At 50.0% G+C, this 13,879-nt stretch overlaps 1 protein-coding gene across 4 annotated transcripts; it reads left to right on the top strand.

Moving 5' to 3' along the window:
- Positions 1-249: 249 nt before the first annotated feature.
- On the top strand, positions 250-12,834 carry ZNF623 (zinc finger protein 623). 4 transcript variants are annotated; one of them, XM_045777239.2, is made up of 4 exons: positions 250-661; positions 2,171-2,233; positions 5,315-5,551; positions 8,977-12,834. In XM_045777239.2, exon 4 carries the CDS (start codon positions 9,053-9,055, stop codon positions 10,562-10,564), a length of 1,512 nt encoding a protein of 503 aa, XP_045633195.1. In that variant the 5' UTR covers positions 250-661; positions 2,171-2,233; positions 5,315-5,551; positions 8,977-9,052; the 3' UTR covers positions 10,565-12,834. The 4 variants fall into 4 exon arrangements, with proteins under 4 accessions (XP_045633195.1, XP_087720653.1, XP_045633194.1 ...); XM_087864527.1 differs by lacking the exon at positions 2,171-2,233 and having other exon boundaries at positions 5,359-5,551; XM_045777238.2 differs by lacking the exons at positions 2,171-2,233; positions 5,315-5,551.
- Positions 12,835-13,879: the final 1,045 nt, after the last annotated feature.

The following is a 13,879-nucleotide window of genomic DNA, read 5'->3' as shown; positions in this document are numbered from 1 at the left end:
AGCCACCCCGGCCAAGAGCGGCCTAATTCGACATCTGCTCCGGCGCGCGGCGCCGGTGTGCGGAGGCTTCTTCTGCACCCGCGGGACGAGCCAGACAGCCAGGGTAAGGGCGTGGCCCTAGGGGCTGTCGGCCGGCCGCTCACCACCTGCGTGAGCTCGCGGACGAGCCCCGACTTCTCCGGCTTCAGGCCCCGCCGGCCAAAGGGCGGCGCTCGAGGACCATCCCGCGGGGCTGTGCAGGGCACGCCCTAGGCGACGCCGCCAGCGGCGGGGAGAGGAGGCCCCGGTCCGGCCCCCACCCCGAGCCGGCTCCAGGGCCGGCGGGGGGCCCCGGGGAGCCCGCAGGGCCGCGAGCCGCTGCCCGCGGAGCCCCCCTCCATCCCCGAGCTCCGCCCGGCGGCAGCCCGGCACCTGCAGCTCGGCGGAGACGAAACCCCGCGCGTGCACGTCCGCTCGGGGACCCGCCGCACTCCGGCGGTGGGAGCGCAGAGGCCGGACTCCGGCCGGCGGAAGCCCGTACCACCGAGAGGCCGCTGGCCCCGGGGCGGCTAGAGCGGCCCCGGAAGCTCTCGGGGCTGGGCCTCGGCCGACTTCCGGCGGCGGCGTGAGGGCGGCGGTGCGGGCTTTGTCGGCGGACCGTCGTTTCGCGGCTGGTGTCCGGGTGAGTGGCTCGTTTCCGGCCGCGGGTCGGGGCGGAGGCGGCAGGGCCGTGCGGGCGGGCGGGTGTCGCGGGCGCGGCCTGCCTCGCGGGGCAGCGGGCCGGCCCGCACCTTGTCTCCGCAGGGAGCGCCCAGGGCGCGGACGCTCGGCGCCCGGGGACGCGCGCCTACGCCGCCGAGCGCCTGGCCCCAGCTCCTGGCGTCTCACTTCTGCTGCTCGCAGCTCCTCTGGGCCGAGCTGCGGGGCGGAGGTGACGAGTACGGGTGCGCGCAGCGCTGCTGTTTGCTCCGGGCCTGCCTCCTGCGTCTGGAGCCCGAAGGAGCGCTCCAGACGATCACGGCGGACGGCCCGGGATATGGAGCCCCTGGTGCGGGAGGAGAGGTGCCCGGGGTGGGGGTGGGGAGGGAATTGGGAGGAACAGATTGCCCTCCAGACCTTGGGCCCCAAGAATTCTCAGGTGCGAGAGGGGGTTGGCTGCGCTGTTTGGCGCTTTCCTAAAGGCCCCCTTTCCCCCTAGAAGTCTTTATCAATCTCAGTGGCTGAGTCCGCCGAAGTCGGGGACCTGTTATCCCCTCACACACCGGTTACGTCATGGCCGCCGGATCCTCGGCCTGAGGTTCCCCAGGAATGTTAGCTGGAGGCGGGCTTGGACCTCGGGCAGTTTGTAGACTTGTGCTCATCACCATCCCGTCTTTTCCCTGGGGCCCAGACCCGATGAGCGATAGAAATAAGTGTCTTTTGCCCACCTAGGATCTGAGATGCCCTTGTCCCCCAGGCTTCAGGTGGTGCCTTGCTCCCATACGCAGAGAGGGAGCCTTTCTCCGTATTATAGACGTAGCATTCATAGTATGTTAATGCCAGCAGTAATCACAGCGTCTCTCTTAAGGCAGAAAGAGAGAGGAACTGGGGGGAGGGATTGCTGTGTTTTTTCACAAGCTTGCACACATGGCTCCAGCCTCCTTTGCAGTGATGGTGATGGTGATGGATTCCTGACTCCTGGAAAGGTCTTGGGGATGATGTGGAGAGAGGGCAGAGCTGAGAAGGCCCAGACAACACTCATGAGCCGGAGGGAGGGTTAGGCTTAGGGTTAGGGTCAGGGAAGCCTCTGACCCAGAACCCGGCCGTGCCATCGAAGTGGTTCAAGGAGCTGTGAGGCATGTCCATGCTGCCTCGGGTCACAGAAGCCGACTGGTGAAAGGACACTGGACTTGTCAGGAGAGAAGGCGGGCAGTATCCTTGGGAGCAGGAACTAGAGTGCAGTGGGGTGGGATGGGGAGGAGACAGCAGCAAGCAGCTGGTTTGGCCTTAGGCAAGTCACCTCCCTGAACCTCATGGATATTTGTGAGGAGAACATGAGAAAATGAGAAACGAGACACCTTGCCTAGTGACTGACACACACCAGGTTCTCAGTGCCCTTCATCCCTGTGGTGGCAGGAGCAGGTCAGATCTTCATGCACATGGCTCTGGTTCGGGTCTCATTCAGGTGCCCCTTGCTCTTGTTATTCCCAAGGGTGAAGCTCAGAAACCTTCCTGCTTCCTTGAGGCTGTAAGCCACCGACAGTGACTCGGGCCGGTATGTGAGTCCTTTATCAGTGCACAGGAGAAAAAGCTTCTAATGTCTGTGTCGAGCACTCCCCCACTTGTCATCCCCGAGCTCACAGGGTCCCACTCCAGGTTAAGATCCCACTTCATTTCCAGCATGGAGGATTGCCCCATCTCTCTCAACATCAACTGTGTATTTACACAATTTCATGTTACATTTTATCCAGCAGATTCTATGTGTTAGAACAGAAAGGTGGGCCATGGTAGCTCAGTATGTTGTGGGATCACAGGTGTGGTGTATTTTTACTTCCTTTTGTTCATTTCATTGAGGTTTCTTTATTTTTTTTTTTTAAAGATTTTATTTATTTATTTGACAGAGATAGAGACAGGCATCGAGAGAGGGAACACAAGCAGGGGGAGTGGGAGAGGAAGAAGCAGGCTCATAGCAGAAGAGCCTGATGTGGGGCTCGATCCCAGATCGCCGGGATCACGCCCTGAGCCGAAGGCAGACGCTTAACCGCTGTGCCACCCAGGCGCCCCCATTGAGGTTTCTTTAAATGAAAGAGTATTGATTCAATTTTGTTTGAATTCACAAAAAACAAGGAGCTAAGCAAACACTGACAGATGGCTGATTTTCAGATAAATGTTTATTCAAAGCCAGGTATAACTCTCTGAAGTTCGGGGAAAGTTATGAAAACCATTAAAAGACACATACTTTTTTTTTTTTTTAAGATTTTATTTATTTATTTGACAGAGAGAGATAGATAGCCAGCAAGAGAGGGAGCACAAGCAGAGGGAGTAGGAGAGGAAGAAGCAGGCTCCCAGCGGGAGAGCCTGATGCGGGGCTCGATCCTGTAACGCCTTGAGCCGAAGGCAGACGCTTAACGACTGAGCCACCCAGGCACCCCATAAAAGACACATACTTTAAAGCTATTTTCTTGTAGACGCGTATAAGCTTGTTTGCAAGGAGTACAACAGTCTTTTTAAACATAAAAATCAGAAGATATTACTTCCAAAACAAAACCCAACATCCTACCCGCCCTTTTTTAATTAAGAAAAATGAGGCTTAAACTATCAGCTTACTTTTATAATACCCCATATGATCCTGTAACAGTGATAGGTGACACTTGGGAAGGGAAAAAGTCTTCCACAGTGGGGAAATGGGCACTGGAGGAAGGTAGACCTGGGTTTGAACCTTAGTGCTGCCTCTTACTAGTTTAGCGACCTTGGGCAGTTGACTGTCTCTCTTAGTCTCCGTTTTCTCATCTAGAGTAAATAATGGAGGGAACATCTGCCTTAGAAGGTTTAGAGGAGTGTGTGAGACAATGTGAGTCAGTTGCTCAGCTCTCTGCCTGCTGGGGTTTGAGGGGCCCTAATAAGCAGTTTCCCACCTCTCCTCCTGAGTTTTGAACCAGTGAGGCGCATGGCCAGACTGCCACCTTGCTTCTGGGCAAAGGCTGGGTCAGAGCATCAGACAGACTCCGGGGCTTGCTCACAGGAAGCATGGGTTGCTGGGGCCCCTCGGAGGCTGCTCTGCTGACCCTGCTGGCGTAGAGGGGCAGAGCAGCGCGTGAGCCCCTGTGGAGGAGGCTGTGCGCTGCCAGCGTGTTATTTACCCAGACTTTCCATTCTGCTAACTCCTTCTGTGTCTGGGGAGGAGAAAGGGTCAGGCAAGTGGGCAGAATACCTCAGGGAACATGCCTCCTTGTGACACCAGAGGCACAGGGACAAATGTTCCTTCCAGTGTCTGGTCCGAGTAGGGATTCAGTGACTATCTGTGCTGGTGACAGCGTTCAGAGAACCAGGCTGACATCTGTGTGGATAAACTTGAGGAATGCCAGGATATATTATAAGCGGGGGAAACACGGGGGAAACGTTGCAGATGGATGACTGTAGTGTGATCCCATTTTTACTTTTGAAAATCAAGTTTCTGTGGGTGAACGTATGTGTATAATTGTATTTGTTCAGTCAGAGTGTCAGTGAACATGTATTACCAAAACAGCTGACAGTGGTAACATGTTGAATTGGTGGGGATTCTGGTGTCTAAGTTTTGTCTATATTGTCTACACTTCTTTATTATTTGAAATATTTTTACGACGCATACCTTATGTTTGTAATGGCTAAGGGTTAAAAAGATAGAAAAGTAAAGCAGGATGTACAACTGAGTGGTATAGCCCCGATTTCATAAAAATTCTGGTGCAGGAAAACTACCAGAGGAAAATGTTCACTGGTAATCTTAGTGGTGGGGTTAAAGGTCATTTTGTTTTTCTTTTTTCAGTTTTTCTGTTGTTTCCATTTTCTCAATTGGCATAATTTACCTTATAGCTTGAAAAAATAAGTAATTTTTTTAAGCAACAGAAAGATTTTTAAAAACCAAGTTTTTGAGCCTTTAGCTCCAGAAAACGTCCTCAGTGAATGCCAGGAGGCAGGCCTCATCTGTGCCGTGGGTCACGGCTCCGCTGGGTGGGTCTCCGCGCCAGGGGGCTGTGTGGGCAGATGAAATAGCAGGCAGGTTTCATACAGACAGAAATGCCTGCCACAGACTTGTGCTCAGCTCCTTGTCCTTATTGCCAGTTATTGGTGTGTGGTTCTTTCTTTTTCATCACTGGGAAGATTACTCTGAGTAATCAGCCTGTTTCTTATCATTACTTAAGCATGATTAAAGTTGCTGTAACAGAGATTGAAAATAGTGTTTCTAACAAAAAACTTAACTTCTAATTCCACTTTGCCTATCTAGGTGGCTCTGGCCGTCAAGGCCGTGTGGCAGCCTGGCTGCTTTGCCTCATCCACGTGTCACCATGGGGAGGGAAAGGGGATGTAGAGGTTGGGGCCCTGCACGCATCCGTTCCATTCCCAGCTCATTGGCCGGATCTCAGTCACAAGGTCACACTCAACTTCAGGGGACTCTAGGAAGTGTAGTAATTTGCTGGCTGGCCGTGCGCTTACTCAAATTTTAGGTGGCATTTCTGTCACTCAGAGGGAACAGAGAGTCTGAGCAGTCTTCAGTCTGCCACAGTTTACCCCACTGGCTACTCTTTGTCCTACACCAATTACTTCGTCTGGCCCGGAGGGTGGGGTGTGGCTTTTTTTTTTTTTTTTTTTTTTTTACCAGGTGCCAGTGCAGCTTCACACAGTCATACTCTAAACTCATGCCAGCCCTGGCCTCCCTGAATGCTGTCTTCAGCACCCACCAAAAGGAGCGTGACTGTATGGACTCGCCCACTCAAGAAGGGGCAGAATCGCTGCCCACAGCTGTCCTGGTTCCCAATGGAGTTTGCAAAACTATCCTGACCAGGTGACCACTAAAGTGAAGCGGACCTGGGGCCTGGGACCCAGCAGTCACTCCCAGGTATACACCCAGCAGAAACGAGGACCCTCATCTACCAAAAGACGAGTATGGGAGTGTTCACAGCACCTTTAATCATCACCCCAAACCACAGACAGCTCAGGTGTTTGTGAGCAGTAAACCGTGATCTGGTCATGCAGTGGTGTGCTGTGTACCCGTGAACAGCATGAGCTGCCAGTGCCTGCAGCGTTGACGACTTTCGCAGGTGGGGCACTGAGTCTAAGCAGGTACATATTTGGGGCAGTGATGAAGATGTTCTGGAAGTGGATAGTCCTGATGGTTTTGCAGTCATAGGAATATTTGAGAAAACACTGAGTTGTGCACTTTAAGATGGTGAGTTTTATGATATGTGTTATAATTCAACAAAAAATGGGTACATGTTGGGGCGCCTGGGTGGCTCAGTCGGGTAAGAGTCTGGCTCTTGGTTTCGGCTCAGGTCATGATCTCAGGGTCGTGAGTCGTGAGATCGGGCCATGCTTTGGTGCTGCACTCAGCGCGTGGTTTGCTTGGGATTCTCCATCTCCCTCCCCCTGTTTGTGTCCGTGCACACTCTTTCAAATAAATAACGGGTACGTGATGAGTAAAACGCAGGCACAGAAACATGTATAATTCTGTTTAAATGAAATTTTAATTTTTAAATTTTTTTTTTTAAGTAAGCTCTACGCCCAGCGTGGGCTTGAATTCACAACCCCAAGATCAAGAGTCGCATGCTCTGCTGACTGAGCTGGCGAGGCGCCCCTAAATGAAATTTTTTAAATGGGCGGAATTCATCTATAATAAAAGAGGTGGTTGCCCTTGGAGGGGGAGCCTTTTGGGTAATATAAATGTTCTGTGTTGGCCCAGTGGTGGTTAAACAGGTGTCACAAGGAGTTCATCAAGATACCTGTGCTTTATGCAAGTTCTAGCTCACATAAAAAAGAAATGTGTTGAAAGGATGCCCTGGTGGGGCCACAGAACACGTGTTACCTGGTCACTCCCTCTGCTTCTCCCATTGTTGCCTCACCGCGCCCCCAGCTTTGCCCTCAGAGACAGGTTCTTACCCTTGATGGCCACGTTGGAAATGGGTCTGGAAGGCATCCCTTCATGGGGGTACACAGCAGGGTCTGCTTCCCACTGGTGCAGATTTGGTTATTTAGAGTCTTTTTTTTTAAGGTTTTATTTATTTGACAGAGGGGGAGAGAGTATGAGCAAGGGGAGCAGCAGAGGGAGAGGGAGAAGCAGGCTCCCTGCTCAGCAGGGACCCTGACATGGGGCTCGGGATCATGACCTGAGCGGAAGGCAGACGCTTAACCAGCTGAGCCACCCAGGCGCCCCCTGTTTGGGGTCATCTTGGATGGAGCTCCCTGGCTCCATGGAAGTGGACTTAGCTGTGTAGAGTTCTCAGGTGATACATCTGTAAGGAAGGCCATATTGGATAGTGGGATCAAAACTGAAGCTGTGGCCAGTCCCAGTGGAGCTCTGGGGTTGAGATAAAACTAGAGTTGCCCCCAGGGCACTCTAGGTTCCTGTGATTGACCAGGCATTGGCTGTGGCATGGTAGGTATCTGAGATGGCCCTCCAAGATTCCTGGCCCTTAAGCTACCCACACCTCCTCCCAGCTGCCATGGAAGGATTTTGTAGATGTAATTGAGGTCCCAAGTCAGTTGACATAGAGTGGCAAGGCTCTCCAGTGGGCTGACCTAATCATGCATACCCTTGGAAAGCAGTTTTCTGCAGCTGGTGGCAGAGAAGTCAGAGAGGTGTTCTGTGTGCTGTTCCTGGTGATACAGGTGTCCCTAGGAGCAGAGAGCAGCTGATAGCCGGCAAGGAGTCAGGGACTGTCCTGTGGTTGTAGGGAACTGATTTCTACAACATCTGAATGAGTTTGGAAACAGGTTTCCCAGCGCTTCCAGATGTGACCTTAGCTTGGCTGACACCTTGTGTGACCCTGAACAGGGATCCCAGTCACACTGGGCTAGACTTCAGACCTTGAGAGGTGTGAGATGACAGACGTGCTGTTTTCTGCTGCTGTTTTTGTGGTGCGTTGTCCTGCAATAATGGATAGCCAGGGGTGGGCCTTCTGGGGGACGGGCACGACCTTGGGGAAGGCAGAGTCGTACCTAGAGGTGGTTCCTGGTGGGGTGGGGGGTAGGGGTGGGCATTGCTCTGAGCAGGGGAGCTCGGCAGAGCACCCCAGCAATGATAAGGTTAAATAACCCTGACTGAACAAGCTTTTCCACAGTGACGCACCGGTGAGATTCGGAGTGCCGTGTACAGCAGCCCAGCGCCCTTGCACTCCTTGCCCGTCCTTATCTTCTCCCTAAAGGTCAGCCGTGTCTCAGTTCTCCCACCGTGGATTGCTTTTATCCATCTTTTAACTTGATATAAACAGAATCGTGCAGCACAAACTCTTTTGTGCCTAGCTTCTTCCGCTGAACACACATCTGTGGGGCTCGTCTTTTCTTCTGTATAGCAGTTCTTCATTGCTGCGTATTATTCCCTGGAAGTATTCCTCAATCTGCCCGTCCCTCTGTTGGCTATTTTGGTGGATATGAATGCTGTGACCATTCATATGTTGTAGACTTGTACAGGGGAGGTTGGGTGCTGTTGAGTAGATGAGAGGGGTGGGTTTTAGTGCCCAGGTGGAGGTGTTCACCCTAGATTGGATCAAGGACAGTATAACGCATGTAAGGAGGGAGGGTATGGTCTGGGTATGGACAGGTGGGTTGGTAGATTGCGTAGGAGAAAATTGACATTGTCATCTCATTTCTTCTCTTCTCTCGTTGAGATAAGCAAGGGCATCAGCTTAGAGGGAGGAGGGAGTGTTGGACATTTGAGAGGAGAGGACAAAGCAGGGCTGGTCTTGTAGGAGAATGAGGAAAGTGTAGAGATTGCTGCTGGCTGTCAGGGCCCCATTAATCAAGGGATTGTAAATGTAGAGAGAGCTCAGTTGGCATAGATGCAGACACAGAATGGGAAGCAAGTGGAATTTAATCCAAGTTGGGGTTTTCCCGTGCAGGGATGATAGAGGAAGGGCAGGCGGAGTTAGGATGATTATAATATATAACCCAAAATAAGCATAATACCATAGAACATGGGATGTAAGCTGGGTACAAAGGGAAAGGAGGACAATGAAGAGGTGGCAGGATCAGTACGTTTGTGTTTCTTTGGAAATAGGTCTTAATTTTTTAAGAGTTCAAGCCACATCCCTCTTTGTCTACCACCCAGCCACTCTGTCCCTGGAGTTGGGTGTTGGGGGTGGAGCCCCAGAGAAGCCTTCTCAAGTGGGTGAGGTAGGTGGCTGAGATGCACACTGAGGTAAAAGTGTGGTCAGAGGAAATACTCTTCCATCCCACTCTTTGGATGTGTTTAATCCCCCCCCCCCCCACTCCAGCAGATTTTTGTCTGTTGACAAAGGGAAAAGATGATCTTATTCTCCTTTATTTCAGATTCTGACCTAGGAACTTGTGACAAGAGGGTGACTCTGGAGCCTGAATTTCTGAGGATGGAAATCTGCCCAAGACTATGTCAGAAACACTTACAGTGATGGAGCCCCCTGCCTCTGAGTCTGGGGCATTCCCTGAACCCAGATTAGGAGGACTGTTGGGAAATCCAGAAGGGCAGAGCCTGCGGAGCTGCCCCCCTCAGGAGGGCAGTTTCAGGGGGGTGACGGTTACCCATTGGAAGATCCAAGCAGGAGAGGCAGCTCGGGTGGGCAGTAAATCAGGAGAAAGCCCAGTTCTGAGCTCAAACCTCCTCCTACTCCAGAGAGAGCTTGTGGAAGGGGAAGCCCACCAGTGTGAGATTTGTGGCAAAAACTTCACATTTAACTCGGACCTAGTTAGACATCAGATTTCTCACGCTGGGGAGAAACTTTACAGATGTGAGCAGTGTGGGAAAAGCTTCAGCCAGAGCTCCCACCTTGCTGAGCATCAGAGAGCTCATACTGGAGAAAGACTCTATGTGTGCAACATGTGCGGGAAGGACTTCATTCACTATGCAGACCTCGCTGAGCACCAGAGAGCGCATGCAGGAGGAAAGCCATTCCGATGCATGCAGTGTGGGAGAGCCTTCCATCACAGCTCAGACCTGGTTCGGCACCAGCGAGTTCACACCCGGGAGAGGCCTTTCGAATGCAAGGAGTGTGGGAAAGGCTTTAGCCAGAGCTCCTTGCTTATTCGCCATCAGAGAATTCACACAGGAGAAAGACCTTATGAGTGTAATGAGTGTGGAAAATCCTTCATTAGGAGCTCAAGCCTTATTCGACATTATCAGATCCACACAGAAGTGAAACAGTATGAATGTAAGGAGTGTGGGAAGGCCTTCCGTCATCGCTCAGACCTCATTGAACATCAGAGAATTCACACTGGAGAGAGGCCCTTTGAATGTAACGAATGTGGGAAAGCCTTTATTCGGAGTTCAAAACTTATTCAGCATCAGAGGATCCATACTGGGGAAAGGCCTTATGTGTGCAATGAGTGTGGGAAGCGCTTCAGCCAGACATCAAACTTTACCCAGCATCAGAGAATTCACACTGGAGAGAAACTCTATGAGTGTAACGAATGTGGGAAAGCTTTCTTTCTGAGTTCGTACCTTATTCGACACCAGAAAATCCACACTGGAGAAAGAGTGTATGAATGTAAGGACTGTGGGAAAGCTTTTCTCCAGAAAGCCCATCTCACTGAACATCAGAAAATCCACACTGGGGATAGGCCCTTTGAATGTAAGGACTGTGGGAAAGCTTTCATTCAGAGCTCCAAGCTGCTTCTACATCAGATTATTCATACTGGAGAAAAGCCCTATGTGTGTAGTTACTGTGGGAAAGGCTTTATTCAGAGGTCAAACTTCCTTCAACACCAGAAAATTCATACTGAAGAGAAACTCTATGAATGTAGTCAGTATGGGAAAGACTTCAACTCAACCCCAAACTTTAAAAATAATCAAGGTGTTCACCAAGAGGGACTTCCCTTGAGTAAGACCGCCATACATTTGGGTGAGAAGTCCGCAGGTCAGGGGGAACATACAGATAACTTATAAAATAATTACTCTCCAGCTCAGTGAGTGATGTTTAGAAGGGAGGGGAATGAGTCTTAACTCATGTGACTTTGGATGTGTCCGTGTGTTCCAAAGTCCTAGACAGGGCTGCTTTTCAAGTGGGCTGTCCCCTACCACTGTGCAGCAGCACTGGGCTACTGTCCTCCACTACGAACGTGTGACGTCAGGAGAGCCACGTGACTGGACAACTGACTTTGAGCTGGAACAATGCTGGGGGAGGGGCTAGGTCTCAAAGAAGCTTTCTGTATGTTATTGCACAATTACAATTCACCAGAGTTAAAAATCCCTTTTAAAGCAGAACTATGTATCTAATCTTAATACTAAAAAGAATATCACATGGTAAATTTTGATCAAAAAAGCAAGTTGGAGAAAGGCCTTTGTTATTTAAAACCACAAGTTGGTTCCCCCTTGTCTTTAGGATAATTTCCAAGTTCCCGGTCCTGCTTTCTAAGGCCTTTTGCTTCCTTGAGTTTCATCTCCCACTGCTTAACCTCCTGCCACATGGTTGGCACTGCAGCAACACTAACTGCTCGACGTCCCCACTTCACCCAGGCTGCACCTGCCTCCTTCTCTTTGTCCTTGTTTGAATGCTCTCCACTCCACACCTGGTGAACTCCTCATCAGGAGTCAAGACCCATCTCAGGCATCATGTCAGGCTCAGCCAGCTCTGCCCCTGTGCTTGTGTTGTTAGCGAGCACTTCTATTACTGCACTTACTTTGGTATATCAAAATCGTGTTTTTATCTATCATTTCTTTCATTATTACACTACTAATTCCTCAAGGACCTGGTCATAGTTGATTGATTTATGTGTCCCTGGTACCTAGTGCAAGGCAATAAAGCACACCCAAATCTATGTATAATTGGCTTTTCTTTTGCTTCGTCCTACTGTAGTTTAAATTTTTGGATTTCGTTGTTTTGTAACAGTATAATTTACTGGTCTGTTGGAAGTATCTTCTCTCTCAGCCCTGTTGATGTCTTCTGCTTTTATGTAACTCAGAAGTTGTAAGCAGTAGCTAGAAGACTAGCATGCTTCATAGGTATGCCTTTAGAGCTCACCCGTGACCGTCTGCTTGTTTTGGGGCAGTGTTGTCTTCACCTGGTTGCCTGCATGTCTTTCTGATCCGCTCAGGGCACACAATCCCAGTGCACTGCTCAAGGTTTTCTGTCTCAGCAGTTCCATGATTGACCTCCTCTCTTCTGGTCATTTTCCCTGCTTTCTGGCTCATTTTGTCATTTATCTGAAAATGTATTAATCTAGAAGGACCAACGCTGAACACTTAGGGAACAGTTGAAATTGTTGGGTCTGATGGCGAAGAGAAAGACCACTGCACAGAGTGAAGTGCTGAAGTAGAAGTCCCACGTTGTGTAGGAGCAGAGGTAAGGAGGGGACTGACCTGGTGTGGAGGGTCTGGGCCGGCTTCACAGAAGAGGTGACCCCAGAACTGAGAGAGCGCCGTGGCAGCTGGACAAGAGGGTGACCTGGGAGAGGAATTTGCAGATACGGGAGGCGAGGCAGACGCCTCCTTGGGGAGCTGTAGTATACAGTAGATAACGGTCTACCCAACTTTCAGTTGCTGCCTCTGATTTTCTTTTCTCAACATTAACCGAAACAGCCAGTTTTGAAATGACATGAACCAGTTTGTTTGTTTGTCGCCTGTGAGGGCGTGTTCTGAGTTCTTAAATTCCAGCAACACTAGAAGGCTTCAGGGGGTAAATGATAAAGAGGAGCATATAGCACGACATCTTCTGGAAAACTCCTTATTACTAGAGATGTTTCAAATGGTGCAGAAGACATATTACCAGACAATTTCAATCAACTTCAGTGATGTCTAGTTTCCATACAGTAAAAACACCTATTTAAAGTGTACAGAATTTTGAGAAACCATATACTTGTGTAACCACTATTAGAATAAAGAAAAATAACATTCTTCTCACCCAAACATGTTGCCTTTTGCCCTTTCCCAGTTAATCCCACCCTCGCCCCGACTTCCTGCTTTGGGTCGGTGTAGATTAGTTTTGCTTGTAGAGCTTCACGTGAATGGACCCGTACAGTATGTAATTCTGTGTGTCTTCTTTTGCTTGGCATGTTTTCAAGACTCAACCAAGTAGCTGTGTGTTTGCGTAGCTCTCTGCTGTGTAGTGTTCCATGGTATGGGCATACCTTTGTGAGTCCTCCACCTGTTGATAGAAATTTGGGTTTCCAGATTTGGCTTTTATGAATAAAACTGCTATGAGCATTTGTGTAAAAGTATTTATTTGGACGTGCCTCTTTATTTCACTTGGGTTGATGCATAGGAATTTAATTTCTGGGTTGTAAGTGTGTTTTTAACTTTATAAGAAATTGCCAAAAATTCTCTATAGCGGTTGTACCATTTCACACTCCTCCCACAGTATGACTGTTCCTGTTGCTCCACATCTCTTGCCAGCGCTTGATATTGTAACCCGCCTGAAATGTAACCCACCCAGTAAGGTGTGATGGGTCTGTGTGTTTCTCAGTTTATTTGTCTGCTCAGTGATGGTGTTGAGCACTTTTTCATGTGCATATTGCCATTTTGCCTTCTCTTTACATCTTTTGCCCATTTTTAAATTGGGGGGGGTTGTCTTTTTTTTTTTTTTCCATAAGATTGTATTTATTTACTTGACAGCTCAAGCAGGGGGAGCAGCAGGCAGAGGGAGAGGGAGAGCAAGGAGCCTGATGCCGGGCTCCATCCCAGGATCCCAGGACCATATCCTGAGCCAAAGGCAGACACTTAACCATCTGAGCCCTCCAGGTGCCCCTAGAGAGAGCGAATCTTAAGCAGACTCCCTGCTGAGTGTGGAGCCTGACGGAGGGCTCGATCCCATTACCCTGAGGTCATGACCTGAGCCGAAATCAAGAGTTGGACACAGTGGACTGAGGCACACAGGCACCCGTGTATTTCTAAGTTCTTAAGTATTTCCTAGGCAGATGATCAAAGAATTTTACTTCTTCCTTTCTAATTTATATTTCCTTCCTTCCTTCCTTCCTTCCTTCCTTCCTTCCTTCCTTCCTTCCTTCCTTCTTTTAGAGAAGAGAGAGCACGTGGTGGGGGGTGGGGGAGGGACAGAGGGAGAGAGAATCTTAGTAGGCTCCATACCCAGCACAGAGTTTGTTGTGGGGCTCGATCTTAGACCCTGAGACCACAACCTGAGCCGAAATCAAGAGTCAGACACTTAACTCACTGAGCCACCCAGGTGCCCCTGAAAAGGAATTTTCTGATTTCTTGTGATTTTTTCTTTGGCTATGACTTACGTAGAAGTCTATTTAGTTTCCAAAT

This window comes from Ursus americanus, chromosome 9, assembly GCF_024610735.1.
Source record: "Ursus americanus isolate L20-20 chromosome 9, mUrsAme1.1.p, whole genome shotgun sequence".
Taxonomy (NCBI): domain Eukaryota; kingdom Metazoa; phylum Chordata; class Mammalia; order Carnivora; family Ursidae; genus Ursus; species Ursus americanus.
Note: the sequence above shows the minus strand (reverse complement) of the source record. Positions and strands in the feature narration are given on the sequence as shown.